Consider the following 26,932-nt stretch of genomic DNA (forward strand, 5'->3'; position numbering starts at 1 on the left):
TGGGGCAATTCGAAATCATGTGCTGAATGCAGCTCCTTTACGTCGAAGCTCGAGGAATGCCGTATATATATAGGACGGGAAACCAGCGATTCGCTTGGCAATCGTGCGCTTATCGAGCTGGTGGTACCCTCTCTTACGCGGCACGGGTATCAGCCAGATGCTGGAGAAGCATTTTTTGCGATGTCATGTTAATTATAGCGATAACTTCTTGGTTATTTTTGTAGTTAATGTTATTTCAAACCTTGTGTGTGTTCAATTTTCACAGGTTAAGAGCGATGTTCATTGCCGCCTTCAGAGGGTTGCAAAAGGGGCACTTGTCCCGCTCAAGCCACAACAGTACTTGCGTACTGCTCAAGCCACAACAGCACGCTGCGTGGGGACCCTGGGACCCTGGTACAACAGTACTTGCCCTCACCCAAGCTACACCAGTGCCCTCCCTTTCCCCCAGCCGCTATGCAACAATGGTTTGCAACCCCCAAGAAAAAATGCTGCCGATGACCATGGCGACGTTAGCTATGTTTTAGGTCTTTGTTGACTTTATTGACTACTACGCAAACATGTCACATGCTGCAGTGGATGAGCAAGATGGGCCCCTAAAGGGCTATACGCACTTGACTTTTTTGCGAGACAATATTCACTGACAGCAAGGTAGTAGCTGATAGTTTTGCGTCTAAACTGAGCACTTCAAAAGCAGAGGAAGTTGCACTAATATACTTTAAGCTAAGTGTATGCTGCAGATTTTTTTTTATTTTGCTTCAAAGAGATTGTCAGCAGTTTTTTTAGATGCATGAAACGATAGAAATAACTGTGCAACTGAGGATGTTTGTCTTCATGGCTCCTGCAATGTGTGGTCATCACGAGAACGCATTCTGTTACATATACTCGCAGATGTCGGGAGGGTCATATATAGCACCTCTACTCAATGCACACCTCGACCACCACCCAAGTAGAGTAAATAGCCATGACAAAACTTTGCCAGAGTATCGTATTGTTACGCTTGAAATTAGTGTTCTTATTGTTCCTGCATGGTGAAATTGTGTGCACGAGGCAGCTGCACAACAACAACATGCGGCGTCATGTGCGATCGCTGGCTATGCAGCTTAATACCTCTGAAACAGAGGATACTCGGACACTAAAGTGCCAGCAGCTCTTTTACGAATCACGTTCATGAGATGATCATTTTTGCTGCAATGCTCGAATCCCATCACCTTCTTTTCGTTGGGATGCGCTTCACTAAATAAACAATGCGTCATTGACCATAACTAAAACAAGTGTATACAGCCATGTCAGCAGATGGCCTTCTCTGTTCTGACATTGTTCACTTTACGTCTTTTTTACTTTATATACCCTTCTTATTCATTATTAGGCTGACATGACATACCTGTAAAACAGGCGGTAAAAAGAGGAACGGTGTTTGAATTTCTCAATCAGGACTGCGTGCTGTTTCGACCGTGTGTTACAAAGGCTTCGATTTACGGACGAAGCATTCATAAAGAAAGGCCGCACGCACTTCGCGCTCTCGATACTTCGATCACCGGCCGTGCAAGCGGTGATTTCTTGCGCCTGTCGGCAACGCCAGGCTGGATCGCGTGCTCCAGTAGACTAGCAAAAGAAAAAAAGAGAAGTCAACGAAAAATAAAGGGCGTCTAAAGGCGAACCATATATACCAGTCCAGAGAGTTGCCCCGAGGCTGGCGTGTATGGTATATCGATAAAGTGAAACGGAATCTGGCTACCTTACGCGATACATGCAAACAGAGCCGCCCTCCTCGCAAACTGGGTCGTCCGCCAACGTCCCATGCACAGCAGCGCATTCAGATGAGGCTGGCGTGTTGTACGGTGTGCGTGCGGTGCTCGACTTCGCTTCTGGAAAGGTCCCTTGGTGACAGCGATAAAGGCACGTGCCGTCCGACCCAAAGCAGCGGGCGTGGATGCACCGAGCACCCGGAAAAAGAAAGGGCCCCCGGCGCAACCATTGCTCAACTGCTGCAAGACGGTGTGCACTCGCTTAACGACGTGTGCACACTGAGACATCATGGGGTCAGCAGCTACGTCCGAAGCAATTCTCTCACTCGTATCGGTCGGTAGATGTCGATAACCGCGCGGCAGGCAGTAATGGAGCGATAAAATTCTGAAGCACTGGAGGGTATTAAAAGTGAGAAGCTTGCAATGCGGTATCCCCGAAAGGGGCTAACACTTGTATGTGCGTTTGCTACAACGCCATTGAGTATTGCGTTGGCTCGTTTAGACTCGATGCCACTGTCTTGGGATGAAATAGAAGCTTCCGCTCGGCGTAAAACTTCCTGTACGACGACGATTGATGACAATTTATTGACCTGTCTTTTTTATGTACATTCAAACGGCCATTTTCCTCCTTATGTTCGAAATTACAACAACAGGGCTGCACGACACGACGTGGTGCCAATACGGGCCTTTCTGAGTTCCTATCTTCTTAAAAGAGTAGCTAGCCAACCAATCCATAGAATGGACGTTTTGATCCTCAACGCGTGTTCTTGTGGTTTGGTTGCTGTGTGGCTTCTTTGGAGACGCTGTTTATATCAGTCTAAGCCGAAAGAGTTACTTTTGTATTTCAAACTTCTTTACTATATGAAATGTGCTTCGTGAAATTGAGCTGTGATACCAGACAATCTTTCGGCGTCACTTGTTTTTTTTTTCTTTTGCCAACATTACTTCATCTCTGACAGTCATGCGATATCTCGACTCAAATATTCTGCCTGAGGCATCGCGAAGAGTAGAGTGCCTTCTGAGAATTGGAAAGACAGAAAAAAAAAAGTACTTTGCTCTTGTGGTAAAGTGGGTGAGGAAGCAGCGGATGGATGCTGTGAAGAATAAACTCGTTCGAATGACTTCACTCACAAGATGCTTTTTGTTATTTTTTTTTGAAGTCATAATGACATGTGCATCAAGAAGCGCGTAAAAATTACATGATAATTTAAAGCTGTGGGCTTTACTCAAGTTCAGAGTTTTTATAAATTGTCACCAATGCCTAGATGATTACCTAAAAACCTGATGGGTACTCTTGCAAAAAAAAATGGAAAAAATAAGAAAGTGCATAGTTTATATATGGCGTTCCGGTCTATATATTTTATATATGAATTCGAACTTTTTTTGTTGTGGCATGCATTGTGTTGCATTGCGCATTGCTTTTTCTTAACGCTAACACGTTAACATTACCCATGTGTGTTCTCGCGATTCCTGGGTAAGTATGAATTGTCAAAAACCTGTGGCACATACCGCATACCAGTGACCTATACCCACCTCACCCGCGGGATTGTTCCACTTTCAGGCAGAAAGTGTTTAATCAATTATGCGACGCTATTGTGACATTATTCATGTCATGACCAGCGAGTAGTATTCGTCAAACCATCTTAGCCTTCCATAGTTATTTTGCTTTACCCCAAGTTAAGGGTAATCACGATAGCACCGAGACGTCGGAAGATAGATGGATGGATAGATAGATAGATAGATAGATAGATGGATGGATAGATGGATAGATGGATAGATGGATAGACGGATAGATAGATGGATAGATAGATAGATGGATAGATAGATAGATGGATAGATAGATAGATAGATAGATAGATAGATAGATAGATAGATAGATAGATAGATAGATAGATAGATAGATAGATAGATAGATAGATAGATAGATAGATAGATAGATAGATAGATAGATAGATAGATAGAGCACGTGTGGAATATACGGGGAAACTAATTGGGTGATAAAAAAGTGATGCGCCAGGTGAAACTGTCGTCGACGAAGATAAGTTATATAGACCGTCTTCCGCAGCGGCGAATGGGCGGCGCATGTTTGAACACATGATTTAATGGCCTTCTCCTTTCCATTTCACCGTCGCCGATGGCTGGCCGATTCCTCGCCGACACCGCCTCCGCGAATCTGCTTCGCCATCCTGGATTGACCGTGGTTAAAGAAAACCTTGGCGTATCTCTTCTTCACCTGCCCAGCTCTCTTCGAGCAACGCGAAGCGCTCGCGCGTTCCTACAAGCAGTTGGGACTATCGTCTGCTACAGTGGATGACATTCTCAGCCCGGTAGGATCTATTCATCATGTGTGCTCTGCCCTAGACGCCGTCCTCAACTTCATTGAAGTTGCACAAGTGAGCGACCGCCTCTAGACCACGCTGACTCAACTTGACGGCGATAACCTTTAATTCTGTGTCTGTGCGTGTTAAGCTGCGAGTCCTCTGTTATACTACCCCCCCCCCCCCCCAGGCCTCTCACTCCCCTGTGATTCTTCCCTACCTTTTTCTCCCTTCTCCCCAAGTGTCGCGATTGTGGTGTCCTCGCTTGAGAGACAGTTACTGCGTCGCTTAACCCCACCCTTCAATTCAAGAATTTCTTCTCAGATTTGTCGCAGACGCTCCTAGGTTGAAGGCCGGCAAAGCGGGCGCAGCGCATAATCCGCACCGCCTGTTTCTCTTTTTTTTTCTGTTTGGCACTGCGCCATGTCAACTTATGGCTGACAGAAATTAGGTGCCTTACTCCTTCTTCGAGATTCACTACCGCCGCTGTTTCTCACCGCAGGCTGCAGGGCAACGCCTGCCACATGCGACATTGCGGCAGCGCCGCCGAGGGGAAGGCCGCGCTGCGGTGCTCTGGCACCGTCTAGTTTTGCATAAACAAACTAGCTGCAAAAAAGTGCTCTATCTTGTTACAAGAAGGAGCCATAACATGTTTGGTAGAGAACCGGGGCACATCTGGAGCACATCACAGAACTCCGCAGCGGGCTTCTTGGACAGTTCATTATGTTGATAGGCAATTTCGTCGAGCCAGCACCCGCTATGTCGAATGTACCCAGCACCTCCTCCAAAGATGTTGCGGGGAGATGACAGAAAACGGGTGTCTTTACAATATTTACAGTCGCAGTAATGCGGGTAAAAACAACCAAGATGGCGAGAGCAAGCATGACCTAGTTCTTCACTTCTTCGTCCTCTAGGTAAGCGGCACCAAACATTATGAAACAAGCTGGCACAGAGTGATGGTTCCGGCTCGCAGTGGTGACTTTTCGACCGTAAAATCTTCTTTATAGGTGAGCTGACGGGCTTGCGTTCGTGGGAGATCACGCGGAAAATAATTAAGCTCGTCCAAACCCTGCACGAACTGTCGCTTCGTAATGGACAATAGCCTCACCGATGCGCTGCCCTGAAGTTGATGAAGGTACGAGTATCCCGTCTGAACGGGTTAATGACACGTGCCACCAAACCCGTTCCACTAACGTTTGCGACGTACCTAAATAGCGCTTAAATTATTTTATGCACTGAACTGCCTCGTTAAGGTATGAGAATTCTCTTTATTACTTGTTTTACAATGCTTTGCACGTGACACAACTCTCACAGCCTGTATTACTAAATATACAACGCTCACAAATTCATTTAGGTTTCCTACGACTTTCTTGGAATTCAAAACCTGTTCTGACTACTTCCAAAACAATCTCTGGATGAATACTGAGGCACTACAAAGCAAACTATGTGCATGGCTTCTGCGTAACGCTCTTTAGGGGTCTTTCATACGTTGAAATAAGTTGCCGCTGCTTCTGCCTTCTCTTTTCACTAGGATACAACGAAGTACAGATCTTCTTTATGAGAAGATAGTAAACGGTTTCTTATATAGCTACTTTACAACAGAACTCCCGTGTGTACGCATATCATCTTCAGTCAGCGTGTATTCCTTTTTTTTTTGTCGACGGCACTGAAAGAAAAGAAAACATTAACTCCCATTCCAGCTACGCCACCGTCTGATATGCGCTTGTGTAGCCAGGGAAAGAGGTGGAGGGATTCAGCCATAGGATTACAAACGCACGCACAACCATACATAAAGAACCGTTCAATCCCCCCACCTCCGAAAAAAAAAAAACTCTGGCTACGTTGTTGCTGTTCTGGGCAGCCTTTTTGATGGATATTATTGCAGTAAGTGGTAAGTACTAAGCGGCTCAAACATTATTGGTACTCGAGGCGTTCCACTATGTCATAAGTTGGATTCTAAAGAAATGTCTGGCGACTGCCATTTGTTTTCAAGTGGACAATTTTCTTGATAGAGTTAATTTTCTTTCAAAGTGCAGGAAACGAGTGAAATAAATTTTTCATAAGGCAGCTTAGTACGTTTGTGTCGCCGTGAAGAAATCTTTCATCGTTAAGCTTTCTTCTTGATACGCGAAACACGGTCGCAAACAAAAAACAAAGCTATGACGTTCTTGCGGTATTAGTTTGATGTGCTGCGTCGAACGTTTAGAAGTTTTTACGTGCGCACGAATTGTAAACCTTTTTCTTCTTATTGTGTGGCGACTTTTCAGCGAGAGCTTGTACAGGAAAGCATTCAGTCATCTGTTGACGTTCCATGTCCCAGGCGTTTTATTTAAAAATTTAAAAAAAATCAACGAACGCTCACAGAAAAAGGTGTGCCAACGGTAAGCACCTCTCTCTTACATTATTTTCCCTTTTATAGGCGCTTAATGTTTTTATTGATTGATTTGTGGGGTTTAACGTCCCAAAACCACGCTATGATTATGAGAGACGCCGTAGTGGAGGGCTCCGGAAATTTCGACCACCTGGGGTTCTTAACGTGCACCCAAATCTGAGCACACGGGCCTACAACATTTCCGCCTCCATCGGAAATGCAGCCGCCACAGCCGGGATTCAAACCCGTGACCTGCGGGTCAGCAGCCGAGTACCTTAGCCACTAGACCACCGCGGCGGGGCGCTTAATGTTTTCAAGTTCAAGTGAGTGGTAGAGGTCGGACGTGTTTTTGGAGAGCTCCGGAATGACAGCTACAGATAAGTGTTTTTGCATGTTTCCAGCTTGCCTCTATATGTAGCGTTATGAGAACGTAAGGCGCTAGCGTAAGGCTTGATTAGGTCTAGTACGGTGTACGGTTTTTTTTATTAGTATTTTGTACTGTGTCTTTTTTTCTCCAGCCACCACGTGGCTGAAGCCTGCGCGTAGACCGACCACGTGCATGCGCAGGTGCTGTGAAGTGTAGCGTATTTATTTATTATTGTGGTTCTTTTTGGCTTAGACCAGTGTATTTTAGTACAGTTTTCTAACACGTGGGCATCGGTAAACTGAGCTAGCCATGGTCAAAAAGACCGTAAAGTGTTCCGAGTGCGGGGTAGGGCGGAAGGTGGAAATTAGTGCGGAGGAGAAAGCAGAAGATGACGCCAAGTGTAGACAGTGCGAGTTCGAGGAGAAAATGAAAAATATGATGGCGGTCCAGAGTGGGCTCATGGAGAAAATCGCAGCGCTGGAGAATGCATTGGCGAAGGAGCGAGAGAAAACGTCAGCCATGGAAGAAAGGCTCCGGGCAGCCGAGAAGGGCCTATCAAAGGTCGTGAAAGGGAACGAAGACGCAGGTGACGGCGGAAGCATTATGGCGACGACCCCCCGTGCGGGAGAGATGAGGGAAACAGGCATGACAAAGGCAGATACATTGGCCACAGGGCCCAGCTACCGGGAAGTAGTTTTGAGGGAGGGAGGGAGCAAACCAGCAGCCGTGACTCACGCTAGTCACCTAGTCAGCAGCCAGGTGCAGGTTTCAGAAGGAATGTCTGAACAGGTCATCATCGCCGGTGACTCAAATTTGGTCCGATGCGCAGCGGCAATCAAAGAAAGGGTGAAAGGCGACAAGAGAGTTGCGATAGGGACGTTCCCAGGACAAACGCTGGGGACAGTAATGAGTCAAGCGGGTGAACAACTCGCAGCTAAGGCTGGCAATCGTAACCTCGTTGTAATTGCGGGAGGGTTAAATGACGTCCTGAAAAAAGAATCGTCAGGAGTAGCGACGGCCTTGGCGAGAGGGGTGGATGACATGCGCACCGTGTCCCCCCAGGTGCAAATTGTAGTATGCACAGTACCGGAAGTACCGGTGCGCAACGTCAACCTGCGAAGAGCGGTTGTCGACGCAAACAAGGAGATATGGCGAATTAGTCGAGAGAAGGGTTTCGAGGTAGTGGATTTAAACAGGGAAGTGCACAGGTGGGGTGGATTCCAAAGAGACAGGATTCATTTCGATAAGAGGCTTGGACACGAGGTGGGCTGGCGACTGGCAGGACGCGCAGTAGCTTTTTTGGGGGGCTCACGGGCCCTTCGGAGTCCGGGGTAGCTCGTAACAGGGAAAGCAACCAGGAGGACGCTTTGACAGGTAGAATTGCGAAAAACCAGAAAAAAGGTAAAAGAAAAAGGAAAAAGGCGCGTGTTGCAATTAGTTACATAAACATGCAGGGTGGCAGAAGGAAGGCAAAATGGTTAGAGATTGAGGAGCAGTTAAACAAAGAACAGATAGGCGTGTATGCGGTTACAGAAACACACCTTAGAGACTTGGAAGAGCCACCACATATTAAAAATTATGTTTGGGAAGGGTGTAACAGGACCATATCGGAAAGGAAAGGTGGGGGTGTAGGAATGCTAATTCACCGCGGAGCCAAATGGGTTAGAGTGAAACAGACGTTCAGAGCACCTCTGGGTTCGGGGCACAGTAGGTGGAAAGGAAACGTGGCTAGGGGTAGCCTACTTGTGGACGGGGAATAACTGCAGAGAAAAGAATCAGGAGATAGTGGATTGCATGAGTGCGGATATTAAGGAATTTGGTAATGGGGCCGAAATCATCCTTCTAGGGGACATGAATGCCCACATACATGACCTTGACGGATATTCAGACACCAATGGGAAGTTATTACTAGATCTTTGCGAGCAACATAGTCTGGAGATAGTTAACACGGGGCCTAAATGTGACGGCCAGATCACATGGGAAGTCGGAAACAAGCAATCAAGTATTGATTATTGTCTCATGACTGAAGGAATTTACCACAAACTGACAGAAATGAGGATAGACGAGGAAGGCATTAACAGCTTGGGTAGTGATCATAAACGAATAACATTACAAATGGGATACGAAACTGAAAATATGAGCATGGAATCAAAGTCTGGCAGCTCGTATTTAAATGACAAACAAATAATAAATATAGCCGCAAGAGTCGAGGAAGAAGTAGGCGAAATACCAGGCAAGGACTGGGAGTATAGTGAGCTGTTACATCTAATGATGAAGGAGATAGGGAAAGAGAAGAAAACTGTTTGCTGGAAAGGAAAAAGGAAGCCAAAAAGTTGGTGGAACAAGGAAATCCGGGAGGCGATCGAGAAGCGACGCGAAGCCTCACGGGAGCATAGAAAGGCAAAAAAGGAGAAGCGGCCGCAGGACGAAGTCAAAAAAATATGGGAAATATATTTAGAGAAAAAATCCCTTGTACAGAAATTGGTAGAGGCAAAAATTAAAGGTGAAAGTGAACGCTGGATGACAGAGATACACGAAAAAAAGGAGGCCGCGCCTAGGATTTTTTGGAGCCACATAAAGGCGCTAGGTAGGAAGTCTGTCACAACGCAACAACATATTCTAGATGAAGGAGGAAATCAATTGGAAGGGTACGAAGCGCTAGGTTACATCCAAAAGGTAACAGCCGATTCGTTTCAAAAGAGCGTCCAGGGAATCTCCCCGGTGAGTAAAAGTGTGGCGGAGAAAACAACAGAGGAAGAGCTAGTACTTGATAATTTCAACTGGAAAAAGGCCGAAGGAAAAATTCCAAAGCGCACTGCCGCGGGTTTAGATGGGATTCCCGTTAGCCTCATTAACGAACTAGGACATAACACTAAAGAAGCATTGTTAAAAGCAGTAGAAAAAAGCTTAAAGGACGGACAAATACCGGACAGTTGGCGGCAAAGTAGAATGAACTTAATCTATAAAGGCAAGGGAGAAAAGGACAAGATTCGCTCGTATAGACCACTAACCATTACATCGGTACTATACAGGATGGCGATGCAAGCAGTAAAAATGAAAATAGAAACATGGGCCGAACATAACGATATTTTGGGAGAACTTCAGAACGGATTTCGAGTCGACAGGCGGTTAGACGATAACCTGTTTGTTCTCACTCAGTGTATAGAAATATCCAAAATAGAGAATAGGCCCTTGTACGTGGCTTTTCTAGACATCACTGGGGCATACGACAACGTTAATCAGGAAATTTTGTGGGATATATTGAAAGGAATGGGCATGGGCGACGACTGTATACAGCTTTTGAGGGAGATATACCGAGAAAATACAGTTTGCATAGAGTGGGAAGGAATGCGTAGCAAAGAGAACGTTGAGGTTAGCAGGGGTCTGAGACAGGGATGTCCTTTGTCCCCGCTGTTATTCATGCTGTACATGGTGAGTATGGAAAAAGCGCTAGAAGGTAGCAACATTGGTTTTAATCTGTCACACAAACAGGGCGGCATGATGATTGAGCAGAAGCTTCCAGGTTTATTTTATGCGGACGATATCGTCTTATTTGCGGACAGTCGAGATGATATACAGCAGCTGGCGAATATATGCGGAAGGGAAGGTGAAGCTCTTGGACTAGGATTCAGTGTAACGAAGTGTGGATTGATGGTATTCAATGATCCCTGTGATCAGACGGTGTCCATACAAGGCCAAGAAATACCGAGGGTAAGTGAATACAAGTACCTTGGAGTATGGGTAAATGAGAGTGATAGATACATGGAGGTACAGGAAAAAGCCTCGGCAGCAAAAGGAAAGAGGAATGCGGCAATAATGAAGCACAGAGCGTTGTGGGGATACAATAGGTATGAGGTGCTTCGAGGTCTGTGGAAGGGTGTAATGGTTCCAGGGCTTACTTTTGGGAACTCAGTGGTGTGCATGAGGGCAGAGGTGCAAGCGGGAATGGATGTAAATCAAAGGACTGTGGGACGCCTCGCGTTGGGTGCTCACGGGAAGACGACAAACGAGGCTGTAAAGGGCGATATGGGGTGGGCAGGTTTTGAGGCGAGGGAAGCGCGGAGCAAAATAAGGTTCGAAGAAAGGCTAAGAAATATGAAGGAGAGTAGATGGGCAGAGAAGGTGTTCCGGTATTTGTATAGGAAGAGCGTGGACACACAGTGGAGAAAAAGAACTAGAAGACTCACTAGTAAGTATACGGCTGGTATTGTAAGCCGTATGTCAACAAAGAGCGTTAAGGGAAAAGTCAGGGAGGCGGAGAGGATTTACTGGATGGCAGCTATGGAGAAAAAACCGGCTTTGAGTAACTACCGAAAGGGCAAAAATGAAATAAGGAGGGAGGCATTTTACGATAATTCAAGGGGAAGCGCTTTACTGTTTGAAGCGAGATCGGGTTGCCTTAGAACGCGTAGTTATAAAGCAAGATTCAGTAAAGAAGAAGAACAATGCACATGCTGCGGGAAAGATAAGGAAACGGCGGAGCATGTTCTGATTGAATGTGGAGATATCCACCCAGGTGTACGTTTGGGCACGAGCCTACAGGAAGCCTTGGGTTTTAGGGACAACAATGGAAAGCTGAACACACCCGCGATTGAAATAAGTAAGAGACGGTTAGAGTATTGGTGGCAGAAAATTAGAGAGAAAGGACAAAAATAAATATTGGAAAAATAAAATATGGACAGTGTGCCGTAAATGGCAGAGAACTTAAGCTGAAAATTTACCTTTTTTTCCATTAAGATAGAATTTATCGAAGTAGAGGCATTAGGCCAACATAAAAAAAAAAAAGGTTTTTTTTTTTTTTTTGTCGAGCCTGGTGGCATACTTGTCACCACCCCGTTATAAAGGGGACGCTCATAGCATCCATCCATCCATCCATTCACGTTTTGCGGCGAATCATATGAACGCTCGGTCGATTTTGTGCGAGCTCTTTCCGGTTCGCTTCACCTCTTCCTGTGGAGCACGAGGCTTTCCTTTCTCTTTCTTCTATTTCTTACGCGACGTGGAAGGCCAGAGTAGAAGACCGCTGCTAATTGAAATCAAGCGCCAGCGTGACGGGCGTTGTGATGTACTGTTGCTAGGGCCACGGGCATCGAGGCGTTGGTGTATAGGAAAGCACGTTGAAACGTCTATAGCCCCGAAAAGCAAGCAATCATAACAAATAAGGCGAAGAGTAAACTTTGCGTCTCTGATCACCCTGCTTACAAAGTTGGGAGCCCATGCCCACACGTGGAAGCCTAGGAAAAAATACAAAAGAAATGAGAAAAACAGCTCACAGTAGACGGAGGATCACAAAAATAAGAAAAAAAAAAGATTACGCTCGATGCGTTTCTACTTATACGCGTGGCACATGCGTGATTATGAACGGAAATTGAGTGAAAAAAGAAGCTATGGAGAATATACACACAAAGGAAAAAAATCAATAAGGCCATATGCGCGTACCTCGTAAATGTATTTCTCATACAGCATCTTTCACGCAAAAATCATATATCGATATGCGCCGTACTTAAAATGGCACGCAAACACCTGTGATGCAGCTTTCGCATTTGGAACAACGCCTTTTATAATCATTATCGATGATATGAGAGTGCTTTCTTTGGACAACGAAATAAAGGAGATGTGTACACAACAGTAGCTATAGGAATGAGTGTGCCACCATGCCTATAAATGGTGACGCCCACACGATAGAAAACTGGTGCGCTCGGAAAAAAGACGAGCGGTGCCTGTGTTGTTGCGGATTGAGGCCGAGAAATGGGCAGGTGGCTGGGAACCTGAAATAGACACGAAGTCAAATGCCATGACATTTTCATGCGCCTATAGTGCGAAGCAAAAAAAAAATTGCAGCAGAAGAAGCAAACCCTTCCCTGTGCGCTGCGTCCAATGCAATTATTAAGGCTTTCCCGTCTTAGTAATGCACTTTTATTTGCCTGCAATGAAGCCTTTCAAACGCGAAGCTTTCGGGAAAAAAAGTGACCTATACTTCCTATTTGGGTGCAGAGGCGGACGTGTAGAGGCGAGATTAAAATTATAAAATTAATATACCAGTTATAAATATTTTTTTCTAATAGACTACTCATCGACTTTATTACTTACGCAACTTCTTCTAGGAGGGGGCAGAATAACGTATTTTGTGCAAATAGAAGTGTATACCTGAGCAGACATATATCAGGGAATGAAGCGTATACCGAAGGGCTCGTTTTTCCGTGTTATGACACAATACTACCGAAATTTAACAGACAATACTGCCAATGAATGTATAGGGGAAGTTATTAGAACCAATGCAATGTAAATAATAAGAAAGAAAAGTGGGTGAAAAAATAACTTGCCGTTAGCAGAAATCAAACCTACGACCTTCGAATAACGCGCTCGATGCTTTACCACTGAGCTATCATGGCGTCTATCCCCGCAGCCACTTTACTGGGTTTATATGTGAATTTAAACGTGGGAGTGTCAGCGCAAGCTGTAGCCGTGGCAGCGAGTGTGGCACACTCTTTTTATGAGCCTGTATGGCGTCACGTAGCACGCGAACTTATTACGAGCTGGCAGCTGACCAAGAGTCCCCCGTATACAACCTAACGGTACCAAGTCTACCAGTACGAGGCCCTCGTTAATGAACAAGGGAAAGAAGAGTATACCTAAGGCTCATTTTTCCGTGTTTTGACGCATTCAGATCTCATATATATATATATATATATATATATATATATATATATATATATATATATATATATATATATATATATATATATATATATATATATATATATATATGTATATATATATGTATATATATATGTATATATATATATGTATATATATATATATATATATATATATATATATATATATATATATATATATATATATATATATATATATATATATATATATATATATATATATATATATATATATATATATGACGCTATGATGACTGAGGGACGTGGCCTGGCTCATACGCCATGTTTATTCCATCTCACTTCTTCCTTCTCTGCTTCTACAAACCATCACTTCATACGTCACACGATTCCCCCTCCCCCCGAAAGAATGAGCACGTTACAATCAACAAAACAACAAAAAGCATAAAGTGAAGAATGTCAAAATGCACGGTAGTTTGATTTCATAAGGGAGTGTCTTATTTCGCACAAAAGCTTCACAGCAGAGGGCAGCTGTCCGGTCAAATTTAGGGTAGCTCTGGTGGACGAGGCTGGGTGTTGCGCCCAGGATAGCATAACCCCGCCCGGCACATCTGCTCTGATGATGACATGACTTGAGGTCTTGTGAAGAACGAACAAGGCTTGAAATCTGTTTTGCATTGATTTGACGGATGTCTTTGCCATCGAATCCAGCGCAGTCGTGACAACAGACGCTTTGCTTCTAGTCGGCGTGCATGACAACCAAGGCTGATGGGACGATGTCTTTTTTTCTCCGTTGTATACGTGGTAGCTTCATGTCTCTTTCGTAACTTTCTGTGGCGTTCTCTCTGTTTGTTGGATCGGAGACACAGCCTTGAGAACTGGTGCAGAAAATTTTGTCGACGTTGCTTTTTGTGAAGATGGCTTAGGCACCGACTTTGTCTTTGCTTCTTTAATTTATGTTGTCTCTGAGGACCTTGCAGCCACAAGTGTACTCGTGAGGAGGTTTCACTTGATCGTTGTTCTTCTTTGAGTAGCCGTTGCAGTTCTTGGAGTTCGTGGAGTTGGCTTTGTTGAAGTTGCTCGTTTTGTTGTGAAAGTTTGTTAGATGGGCATCTTTCAGGAACATGAGTCTGCTTTTCTTTAGATGGTGATGTGATCAGTAGATAGCCGGTAGTCGACACTGTACTGCTAGGCTTGTCTTGCGATGAAAGCAGCGTGACAGGCTGATGAGAAAGCTCCCAAGATGGTTGTGAGTCATCCTTGATTGTAAATGCTTCTGGCAGTTGACAATGCGCCGACGTTGGTGGATTCAAAATTCCTGCAGTGCTTTGACTCACATGTGTGTTATCACTTGACGATGAGAGCACAACAGACATGGCTTCAGATGGTTCTGATGGCGTATGTTTTTCTTTTTGCAGCGTGATTAGGCTGAGAATGTCTGTCGAACGACCCTGGTCGGGAACGTCAGGGTGGGGGCTGGTATTGCGAGGATTCACCAGCTCGTCACACGCAAATTCCGTCACACGCTCGAAACCGTTTGGGCCTTGTGTGTGACACGAAGCATCAAGACATTCGGGTGGTTCAGTAAAATCTGAAGTGTTGTGGTGCAGTGAACACGTTGAAAATGCCGATTTCATTGCTCTTGGGAAAGGCGGCTTTAGGTTCAGTTTTTTGGCGAAATTGTCTAGATTCCTTTCGGTATACGGACGCTTGACCTTGTCTGTCGCGACATGCAAGTTACCAGTCGGTGTTCGAATGCGTGACGTTTTTTCGGAAAAGTCATATGATGGTACAATGGTGGTATATTTTCTCTGAGGTCTCGTTTGGAAAATAGGCTTACTGCGGGAAGACTTCGCGTAACTGTGATGGGTCAGTTGAAAAGCCTTCCGCTGATGAGGTATGAACAGGTCTTCATCGTATTCTTTGAAACGAATGATCATTTCTTCTTTGATCTTTTTCCAAGATTCATCGTTCTCAAAGATATGGGTGAGGTAAAATTTGAATGCCTCACCTGAGATGTAGTCAGTGAAGTTGATGATCATCTCCCATTCTGACCAGGATGCAGCGGCAGCGTGGAGCTCGAAAAGGTTGAACCAGTCCTGTACGGGTCCGTCCTCCGCTGATCCGGTGTACTTAGGGATGTCAAGGTCGTCTGATAGTGCTGTCATGATGTTGGTCTTGGTGTAGAGTTGGGATGTACTTTTGTGGTCCACGTTCGGTCACTGCGTCTTGCTGAGACGTTCGAAGATGGTGGCTGGTTAATGAAGTGGCCGCCAGGTCTTCATCCTGTCGACTTGTGTGACGCTATGATGACTGGGTGACGTGGCCTGGCTCATACGCCATGTTTATTCCATCTCACTTCTTCCTTCTCTGCTTCTACAAACCATCACTTCATACGTCATATATATATATATATATATATATATATATATATATATATATATATATATATATATATATATATATATGTATATATTCTGAGCGCGACAAGCGAATGACTGTTTATTCTCTTTGATATCATCATCATCTGTACATCTTCTGCATCTGAAAATATCATCACCGGCGTGATTTAGCTCGAGGCTGGCTGAATAAACCGGTTCCTCACAATATATATAAGCCACGAGCCTTAAACACGCGTTATACGAAGGGTTTAGGTTCTAATAAACCTGCGGAAAGTTGTCTTGTGCACTTTAACTTGTTTACCTTTATAGCATGCTTACCTCACGCCAAAGTTAAGGACTACTGGTAATGCCCCATGTACCTTACTTAACTTTTGCGTTGTGCCTAACAAAAGAGACGAATTCTTGATCAATTCCCTTTGTTTCATTTACTAAAGGAAATATATTTGTCGTTCTTCCAACACACTCAAATGATTGCCTTTAGTACGGGCACGTTTGACAGTACAAGAAAAAAAAAGTCATGTAACTCTTTAAATGCGCCCTGCTACACAGGTTGCTTGAACAATCGCATAGTTTAGACAAAAGTATGTGCATTTATAGTCCTCCTTAAAGCGGGATGATATGATGAAAGAGCCCAAATTCTCTAATACATGCGGTATACAAGCGCCAACAGCCACCCGCATGGAAACTCCCATCACCTCCTAGCGACGTGTGGTGCAACAGTGGCCCAAGGTGCTCATGCTTAGTGCAAAGGATGACTTTATCTACATTGACGAGCCTTTCTTAGGTTTTCTCGTAACAACAGCATGTAACATATCTTAAGGATCACTCGACGTTTGGCTGTGACCCATCACAAATATACTTGGTATAGGCCGGATGATAGAAAATAATCTATCACTGGATAGGTTGCTGGTAGGTAAGCTGTCCTGGCGGAGTGCTTGTCGTCTGGAAACAGGAACCTTTCATAGCGCGTGTACTGCCACATCCCCGAGACGTCCTGTACCGAAGCGATGGGCGGTACAGGACGTCTTTATTACGTCTCTTACCCAATGATTGGCAACTCCTACAATATGAAAGCGAGACACAGTCAGTAGTTGCTCTCGTAATTGCACAATGTACAGCCTCATGTGCAACGCAGTGCAACGTTACCTTCTTTAGTAATCTCCGAAAAACTCATTCAAGTGGTCGTAAGCCACCTGTTGCCATGTGTTTTCCGTGCAGCCTTTTCTTTCCAGGCACCTAATATTTTCTTGTAGTCTCCATCGCCTCCGGTAAAAATTGTTTTGGAATTTTATTTGTTTCGTTATTAGCTCCATCGGGTGGCTTACTATTCTTAAGTTTTGTACATACTTTGAGATATAGCGAAAGTAACAAATGTGAATGACGTGCTGCTGAAAAGTTTGCGCTCGTTACCTTAGCTAGCTGAGAGTCTTAGCATCTGTAGGAGCCCATCTCAGGTAATTTTCACAAAAGAAGGAGACAGGCAAGGTAATTCATGTGCGTGGTACCCAAGTAGGCACTGGGCGATTAAGCTTGGCAGTTAAGCTGTACACTGGAGCAACGCACGTCGTTGGCATGAATAGTGCTGGTGGTTTTCATATATTCAATAAACATGCACCTGTTTCTGGCATTTTAATACGTTACACTGAATATAATTATAAAAATAAAATAAATGTATTCACCTTTTTTTTCGCAGCATGGCATAGTAGTTAACAAATAACTTTCATACGTATTTCTCAGAAAGCTGCTCAACTGACGAAAATGTGCTTGTGAACATAGTGCAGTTTGAACAAAATAAAAAAAACCATAGACTCATCAAAATGACCACCCAATAGATAGATCTAAGAACATCTACATCATCATCATCATAATCATCTCAATCCTACCTCTGCCCACTGAAGGGCCAAACTCTCATGTTTCCCCAATCAATCCGCTCCTGTGCTTTCTCCTGCCACGCTATCCCTGCAAATGTTTTAATTTCATCTGCCCACCTAATTTTCTTTCTCTCTTTCACGCCTTTGCCTTTCCTTGAAATCCAGTAATACACCTTTCACACGGCAAATGTAATGTAATTTACAGCGAATGTCATTCTTTTGTATTGTCACTTGTTTGCTGCCACACAGAGAAAGTAATGCCATTTGATGAAAATGACATTTTCGGTCGAATGGGTTCCCGAAACACATTCGCCGTCGATTTCTGATCGAATGAGTAGTCTAGACGCCAGAGACTTTTCGGGAGATGACTGTTAATATATGTATACATAACTTTTCTCATTTGTAAGTATCTTGTTCTTTACTAAATCTACTTTTCACTAGTTTATTTACTTGAAAGCACGTGCAAAAGTTTCTAAAAAAACTATACTCTACCCTACAGCGGCTTGATGCCAGCGATGTTTGATTTTGCTCTGTTGTTGTTGCCTATATCGTGGATGTTGATCATTCGATTGCACGTGTTGTGCATGGTGACCGAATTGGTAACTACACAAAATTGCTGCCACCGTCACATTTTTGCAGTCGGGACGTCAGTTATGCACGCCGCTTCGGCTGACTGTACTCACGCCCGGTCGCGAATATCGTCGGTCATGTTCGTTCGAGTTTGTCGTGCAGCTGGGGCAAGTTGTGTAATAAGGCCGCGTTTTTATTCTAGGAACACCTTTTTACTCATAAAGTTGTATTTGTGGATGCAGGCATGATGCATTCAATATTTTGTATATTATTATTTTTCTCAAAATACACGGTTCGGGAGGGCTAAAGTTATGGTCATCATTTCCTAATTGCATTTGTTCTCATCGTGTGGCTGCACACAACTAAAAATGACATTACATCCGCTCAATGTGATTCGTTGTCATAATCACCATCATTAGTCTGACTACGTCCCCTGCAGGACAAAAGCCTCTCCCATGTTTTGCCAGTCAACTCGGTCATGTGCTTGCTGCTGCCACTACATACTTGCAAACCCTTAATGGCCATCGGTTAACCTGTCTACGCGATAGGTGCCAGGCCCATGTCCATTTGTTCTTGATTTCAACTATGATTTTAAATCCGAAGCATTTCTTAGCGAACTTTGGTGACTTCGAGAGTATCTACCAATCTATCTATGTAGCCACTTACGTTTCGGTGCTCTCGTGGTCACCCCTTAACTTGGCGTGAACCAAAGTTAGCATCGGCGGATAAGATGGTTTGACGAACATGACGTGCTGGTCAAGACATGAATATTGTCCCAATCCTGTCGTGTACGTCGTCAAACACTTCTCGCCAGACAGTGGCACATAGCCACGGGTGGGTATGTGCCGCTGGTATAGGTCACAGGTGATTGACAGTATCTACCCAGGAACGACGAGAACACACATAAGCAATTTTAACGTGCAAGCGTTAAGAAATACCCGACATCGGTAGCATCGACCCGACGAATGGAACTAATAAATGTCAGGGTCCCAACTGGAATCGAACACAAGCATTCTGCGTGGCAATGAAGCAATTTACCACAAAGCTACGCCAGGTCTCGGAACTGCTTTTTAAATAGAAGCTAATCTTCGTCAGGGATGCCATACTGATAGATAGCATCCCCAGGAACATGCACCACGTTCACGACTTGCAACGACGTAGATGCAGAGCTGCGGCAATCCTGAAGGCGCACAGAAGTCAAGAGGCTGTCCTTTTCGTCGATGTGGACAGGTATCTACTGTCGGCCGGCGGCGGTGATGGGGGACGCTCGGAACCCCCGCCGCTACCCGTGAACGAGCGAGATGAAGTCGCGGCGCTAACACCACCACTACTGCTGCTTCTACGACAACAATGACTGCAGAAACAGCGGCAACATCAACAGAAGTCCGGTCAACGGCGGCGGGACCTGCTTTCTCAATGCCCGTCCTGGATTCAACGGGACAGGTTCGGGTCACGGTATCAGCACGGCTGTCATCAGCCAAATCTGCAGAAGAGATGGCCATAGCTTTAGCGGTACTCCACAGCGGTGCGGAAGACACCTTGATTATTAGCGATTCTAAATCAGTGATTCGGAGCTATATTAAAGGCTGGGTGTCCGAGGAGGTGGCACGCATGCTTAACGCCAGAGCTGGGGACTTCGCGTCAGGCAAGATTACTGACAAGGCCCTTAAGTGGCTTCCCGCGCACATGGGAGACATTGCAACTATCCACACCAACAGCCGCAAAACCAGCAGCCACAACGCCAACAGCCAAAGACTCACCAGCATCCCGCCCAACCATAAAGATCGCGCCCACCTCGTCGCGAGGCAACTTACTCGCCGCGACGCAGCCACAAAGGGAGCAGCAGCCACCGTGGTTGACAGGAGCACCGGTGGAGGCACGGCGGTGGCCACAGGCACCAGCACTGCCGCAATTACCCCCCCCCCCCCACCACCTCCGTTGCTGCGGCAACTGAAGTTGGTGCAGAAGAGGCGAGGCAACAGATGTGCGCCGACTGCTATGCAAAAGAATTTCCTGCCACGTACCACGACGTGCTTGAGCACTATAGGAAAGACCGGAAGAAATTTCCGCAACCCCAAGTGCACCTGGACTGGTCGCAGGCTGTGGACCTAAGAAGGCTGCAGACGGGCACGTTCACCAACCCCTACCATCTGCACCGCCTATGGCCCACGCTGCATCTGTCGCCTGGCTGCCCGTGGTGCGCAAGAACGGGCCGATATGGCACGTATGCTTTGGCGATGCGAAAGAGATGGAGATAGGCCACAAGAAAGGAGGACGTTAATTGAGGGACCCACCAAAATGGGGCGCCTTGCTGAGCGACGTCAAGCCGCCCTTCTCAGCGACGCCCTCGAAGACCAGGTGTGGGCCGTCCAGCGGGCCAGGGCTGTCGCCGAGGACCTCGGAAGATGTTCATCGAACGATGTGTCCCTGGTAGCCTAGCCCCGTGCACAGCAACAACCGTTGGACAAATAAAGTTCATTCAACTCCACTCAAGTTCGTGAAACGTCAATAGTGGTTGCAGTGCTGCCTAGCCAATTTTACAAACATGAAATATGTACTCCTTTTATATAGCCGTCACGCCAGGTTAACATCAATTGTGGTTAGTTGCCATCGCTCAAGTTCATTTATGTAGCACTGTCCAGGGCCAGCATCCTCGCGAGCATCAGCAACTCATTCGCTTCAGGTGTTGCTAATACGCATGTTCCAGTTGGCATCGTTACGCAAGTGCAAACAACTGCTTATATAAACATCCGCAACTCTTCAACATATGTCTCTACGTGCAACAATTGTACATATATTTAGCATCGCTTCATGACGTTGCTCAATAATTAAATTGCAACACCGTCACCTTCTCTCCACATGCTCCGCGTAACGTCTATTCCCAGGTACGTGGGATCTGCCGAATTCACCTAACCGCTCCGGCTTGTTTCTTGGCTCACTCTGCTCTCTTCTTGCCTCTTGTAGTTACACCTATCATTTTACTTTCCATCGACCGCTGCATCGTCCTCAATTTAAGTCGAAGCCCCTTTTAAGTCTCCAGGTTGCTCCTCCGTAGGTAAGCAGCGGTAAAATGAAGCTGATATATAGCTTTCTTTTGAGGGATACTGGCTCACTATATTCCATTCATAATTTGAGAATGCTTAATATAGACTTACCAGCGCACAAAAGTCGGCCAAGCAGCAGTTTTAGTGAGAATGCTTGCCGAATGTGCTCTATCACACTCTTATTCTTCTAGTTATTTCACTTACTGTTCGGCTCGGCATTTACTACCTGTCCTATGGCCTATTGCTTTACAACTTTCAGTATTTCACCTTATCGCAAAACGCTGTTTCTGCTTGTTCCAAAATAATCCTGGTTGTCTATATAGCACTCTATAAAACTTCGCCGCTACCTCAACTATACCATCTATATTGGTTGCAACCTTGCTTTCCTTGTCCCTCAATAAATAATTATGATTATCTCCTATGCATAGTTTTTCTTCGCAGCTTTTAGGCTGCTTTCGCTCTTTATAGCATAAAGGACTCTCTCCATGTGACATATTCTTATGTCGGTTCTCTTACACCAGTTAACTTCGAAAGCTCCACTAGCTCAATTCTGTCGGTTACACTTCATGCTTTCATAGTTTGACATCTCTTAATGAGGTTTTTCGTCGCCTGAAAGAGCTTGTCAGTGGTTTATTTAATGAATCCCCAACTTTCATCATACACTACCTTATAATACTAGTCAGACTATCGTTCATTGCATCATTGCTAATGTTGGTTTTCTTGGTTACAGCTGAGAATCTATTCTGAAGCAAAACTTTGAATTCCTGCACTTTCTCTCTCGGTGCAAGCTCATCAAATGGCTTGTTGCTTATTCCTTCTGCCGGTCCTTTCTCAAGTCTTTGCGGATTAGAGACCTTACCATTCTATCGTCACTGCATCGAACCTTGCCAACATTTTCACATTCCGTACAACGCCTGGGTGTGCACACAGAATAAAGTTTAATTCATTCTTAGTTTACTTGATACATCGACCCTAATTATAAGGCAGTCAATTATCATATCTGCCAAGTGCCCCTCTATGAAATTTGAAAGCCAAGCGGAAGCAAATAACGCGATCTAACGCAAACGCGAAAAATAGCTGAACGTTGGGTATGAAGGACAAAGAAAATAACTGATGTGTTTGTCGTTTGTGCTTTGTTATTTTTACGTGCGGGGTCATTACAATAATCCCCTAACTCAGGGCTGCTATTTTGATAGCCCTCTTTTTGCGCACTATTCAAGCGCTGCACCAGCTCTGCTGACGCAGAGAATATCGCGCTCACACCTCTTCAACACCGATCGGCGCAATTGCTTATCTGGAACTTTCCTGGCATCATATATAGTTTTTTTCAATGTTTAGTCACGCTTTAAATCTGATGACAGACTAGAAAAATATTAATGCAAATGTACAGTTGCTTTCTCCACAGGCGCTCACGCTGAGCCTTTAGAATTGTTTTTTTTTTCTTCAAGAATTGATTTCCGCTGAATGGGTGTCGCCTACTAATGGATATCGAATGGCCACGCTACGGCACAATAACGATCATTGATCAATAATACGGCGTATGAAATTGCCGCCGATGCGCAGTGAAGCTACGCAATGAAAATATTGCCGCAGAGAACCAACGTTAGAGCTCTCTTCGTGTGCGGCTCAGAATGCGAAAGATTGCCTCGAGCATAGGTAAGCGTTCGTGGCTCTCTGCATAGTTCGTCTAATTGGCATATGTAGTGGCGTCCCCTTAAGTGGGCCGCCAATCATTTCCCGCTGAAGTCTGAGTTTCATGTTCATCTCAGGGCTGACCTCTGTGAAGACAAAACAGCGCTGCCCCTGTCAAAGTGAAGCCGGTCATGGCTGGAACGTGCAGGGTCACCTGCACGTTTGACAGCAATGCCACGTGGCTGCGACCACGCAAGGAGATATTGTGGCCTGAAGACTCGTTCGCATAAAAACCATGGCCCCAGCTTGTTTATTTAAGCTTTTTTATGTGCTATAGAAGTCGATTCTTTCGTAGTCACTTCAGCTGTTAGGAACACTCGAATGAAAAACGAGTTTGAAATGAAATGTTTTATTTTATAGGCCACATTCAGTATCCTCTCTATAGTGTTATTTCATTTCGAACATTGTTTTAGCTAGCACAATTCGATAGCTCTTAATTTTTCTACGTCTATAACAAGATTCCTAGCCACATTCGCAGAAATAGATGCGGAACTTTGTTCCTCAACGCTGACATTAGTGACATCGAACATTTTGTCTGGCTGTGCCCACGTTTTGAGATGTAAAGAGCAGCGATGCGAAAAAGTCACAGGCACGGGGCACTCGAAGATGTCATTTTTTCTGAATGGCCAACGCAGTGAGGAGAAGCGTGCAACACATTCGCATGGCTTTTCCGCGAGACTCCCGGATGTGTGACATTTGGTGACGGACTGCTACGATTCAGGAGATGCTCAGGTGGAACAAGGCCAGGCTAGCCCCACCTTTTGCAACACCACTTGCAGCATCACTACCAAAAGTATTTTCTTTATTGTTACGCAAATAATTTATCCCTCACGTCCCCTTTTATATGTTAACGTTTCCTTTTCAAGGTAGGACACCACACGTTTCCTTATTACCTTCCACCCAAACTTTCAATCTTTTAAAAAGTGTTCAGAGTGCTTGGCTGCTGCATCGACGTCCACGGTTTTGATGACCATTTCGATGACCAAGGTGAAGTGATAGACGCCCGTATATTGTGTGATGTCAGACTCCAGATCGTCAAAATTTCCGGAGCCTTCCACAACAGCGTTGCTCATAACCATATCGTGGTTTTGATATGTAAACAACTAATAATAATAATAATAATAATAATAATAATAATAATAATAATAATAATAATAATAATAATAATAATAATAATAATAATGACCGTTATGGCAATGACCGTTATTGTAATATTTATGTTCATTACGATAGTTATGACAATAATGGTAATTACACTAAGTATAAAATAATTTATTCACATCTACAAGAACACTAATTCGTCCAGTTCTTGATTATGCCTCTATCGTTTGGTGTCCGTGCAAAAAAGAGAAATAAAACAAATTGAATCTGTGCAAAAAAAATTGCCCGCAGCTTCCCTCGGGGGAACACTGAGGAGGATGCGGAGCATATAATTGGTTAACGGGGTGTTAAAGTGCGACTTACTTGGGTCGATGGCTAAATTGGTTAACGTGGTTGTGAAATGGGGTGTTAAATTGCGACTTACTTGGGTCGATGGCTAAATTGGTTAACGTGGTTGTAGGAGGGGGTGTTAAATGAGTGAACACGTACACACGTATGCGAAAGGGCGGCGCTGGTCGAAGGGACGTCGATCATTGTGTTTGTGGATTCGTTGGAATTCATTTCACCGCAACCTTGGACGTCGACGCGCCGTACAAACCAACCGACGAGCGGCAACTGAGCGAGCGAGCGCCGACCTTGAGTATATATACAGCGCGATGGCGCATGCACTGTCAGCTGTCGAATGTTCGAGAAGGGGGAGAAGCGCAACGGCGCATGCGCGCGCGTCAGCTGCCGATGTTCTCGAAGCGTGACGGCGCATGCGCGCTACATTATACAGCTAGCGAATGTTCGTAAAGAGGAGAAGCGCACGCGGTGTGTAGAGGAGGAAGGGTGCACAGATGGTGGAGGAGTGAAGCGCGTGCGGTGTGTAGAGGAGGAAGGGATGCACAGATGGTGGAAGAAGGAGGAGGAAGCTTGCGGACGGCGCCGCACTACAAGCCTCGAGTATTAGATGCTCCGCATCTAAAAAAAGCAATCCGTTTCATTTGTCGACACTATGACCACCATTTTTCGCCTACATCCGCCATTACTACTTTAAATCTAACCTCACTCTCTACTCGACGCGATATCGAGTCACTCAAACTCTTGCCTGCCATCGTTCACTCAGTTAACCGTCTCTCCGATAACAGCTATCTTACGTATGCTATGCCAACCGTTACCCGAAATAATCATGCCCTAAACCTCGCCCCTTTTCACGCACACAACGATCTATTCAAATTTAGCTTTTTTCCTAAAACGATAGAACAATGGAATTTACTGCCGGGTGAGATTAGGAGTGCATCGATAAATCAATTCCTGCCTTCTCTTGAAAGTCGTATCTAACCAATAGTTCCTTGCTTTGTTCTGTTAATATGTACGCCCCGCAGTGCCCATTCATTGGATGTTTATTTTTGTACTGAATGGAATTGCCATGTATATTGTATTTTGTTCGTGTGTTATACTGTAGTGTGTTCCCGGAAGTGGTACTTTTGTAATTCACTGCTCTGTTCTTTTTCACCCACTCCTGCTACAGCCCTTAATGGGCTGCAGTATGTGAATTAAAAAAAAATAAAACAACAAACAAAACAGGCCTGTCTAAGTCTTCTAGGACTTGTGCGACTAGGCCCGGCAGAGCCAGTTACAACGATTTGGTTATAAGGTCATAGAAACTATATTTGTTTCTTTTTTCCAACGAACAGACTACATGTTAATGCCAGTGCATTTTTTACAGGCAGCAAATAGAAAAAAGAGAACAACCGATAAATCAAGAGCACATATGCCATGGGTGTAAACTAAAGCCACGTGATCTTACAGCTCGGAGAAAAATTTCAGTTGCTTTTTTGAACTAGCTGAAAAAAACACTCTCCAGGTAGTTCATTAAAAATTTTGGCAGTATATGCACTCCTACAGGCTTCTTCATATATGGTAGAAAGTCGCGGTAAGTAAAATGTTCTTTAAATGTGAAGCATTTCTTTGCAAACATCGGCGTGTTTCAAGGTATCTATCTATCTATCTATCTATCTATCTATCTATCTATCTACTCTCTATCTCATATATATATATATATATATATATATATATATATATATATATATATATATATATATATATATATATATATATATATATATATATATATATATATATATATATGGTCCGGTGGGTCCGGTGGCGGCATGGCGAACTGCCGTTTCAAGCACGTCTGTTTCATCTTGCAGATTGCCGTTATCGCCGGCTGTCCGGATGTTCTGATGCATGGCCCTTCAAGCGACACACTGCGCAGGCTCCTACCACGATTCAGCGGCGATCGTACTGACGGCCATGTGCAATCTTCGACGGGGCGGGAATCTGCTGCTACTGATCGTGTGCAGGATTTTCCGCCTGTTGACGTGATTTCGATCAACCATCTGTACTGTTCACGGCATGGTACAGTGGCGGCGCTGGCAGCGAGGATGCCCAAGGATATAAGAGCGGCAATGTGGAACCATCACTTCAGTGGGTCCGGTGGCGGCATGGCGAACTGCCGTTTCAAGCACGTCTGTTTCATCTTGCAGGTAACATACAATTACAAATGCTGCAGAAGTGATAACCGCTGTTTGCTGCTGCTACCAGACCCTCTGAACTTTACTGCCGTTGTGACACATCTGGTGCATTGCTTAAGAGTATCATTACTGTTACTTTGTGGCGACATAGAGACCAATCCCGGTCCCAAAGTTGATGAAATGTTGTCGCAACTACTGTCTGGACAAGCCCGTATCAGCCAGGAATTAGCTAGCCTATCTGAAACAGTTGCATCGTTTGAAAATCGTCTAATGAATGTTGAGGCAATGGCGGCG

At 44.8% G+C, this 26,932-nt stretch overlaps 1 protein-coding gene across 2 annotated transcripts in view; it reads left to right on the forward strand.

Annotated features, from left to right (window-relative positions):
• The window catches only part of LOC119176929 ((Lyso)-N-acylphosphatidylethanolamine lipase), a 430,246-nt gene that overhangs the window by 174,597 nt on the left and 228,717 nt on the right, over positions 1-26,932 (forward strand). Inside the window, exon 6 of one of the 2 annotated variants that reach the window (XM_075877928.1) lies at positions 266-2,878. The exons of the other annotated variant lie outside the window; for it this stretch is intronic. Coding sequence (XP_075734043.1) covers positions 266-524 — 259 coding nt within the window. The 3' untranslated portion in view covers positions 525-2,878. Of the gene's footprint in view, positions 1-265; positions 2,879-26,932 lie in introns of those variants that run through there. 2 annotated transcript variants of the gene reach the window in all.

The sequence above is a fragment of the Rhipicephalus microplus genome, chromosome X (assembly GCF_043290135.1).
Source record: "Rhipicephalus microplus isolate Deutch F79 chromosome X, USDA_Rmic, whole genome shotgun sequence".
In the NCBI taxonomy this organism is placed as follows: Eukaryota; Metazoa; Arthropoda; class Arachnida; order Ixodida; family Ixodidae; genus Rhipicephalus; species Rhipicephalus microplus.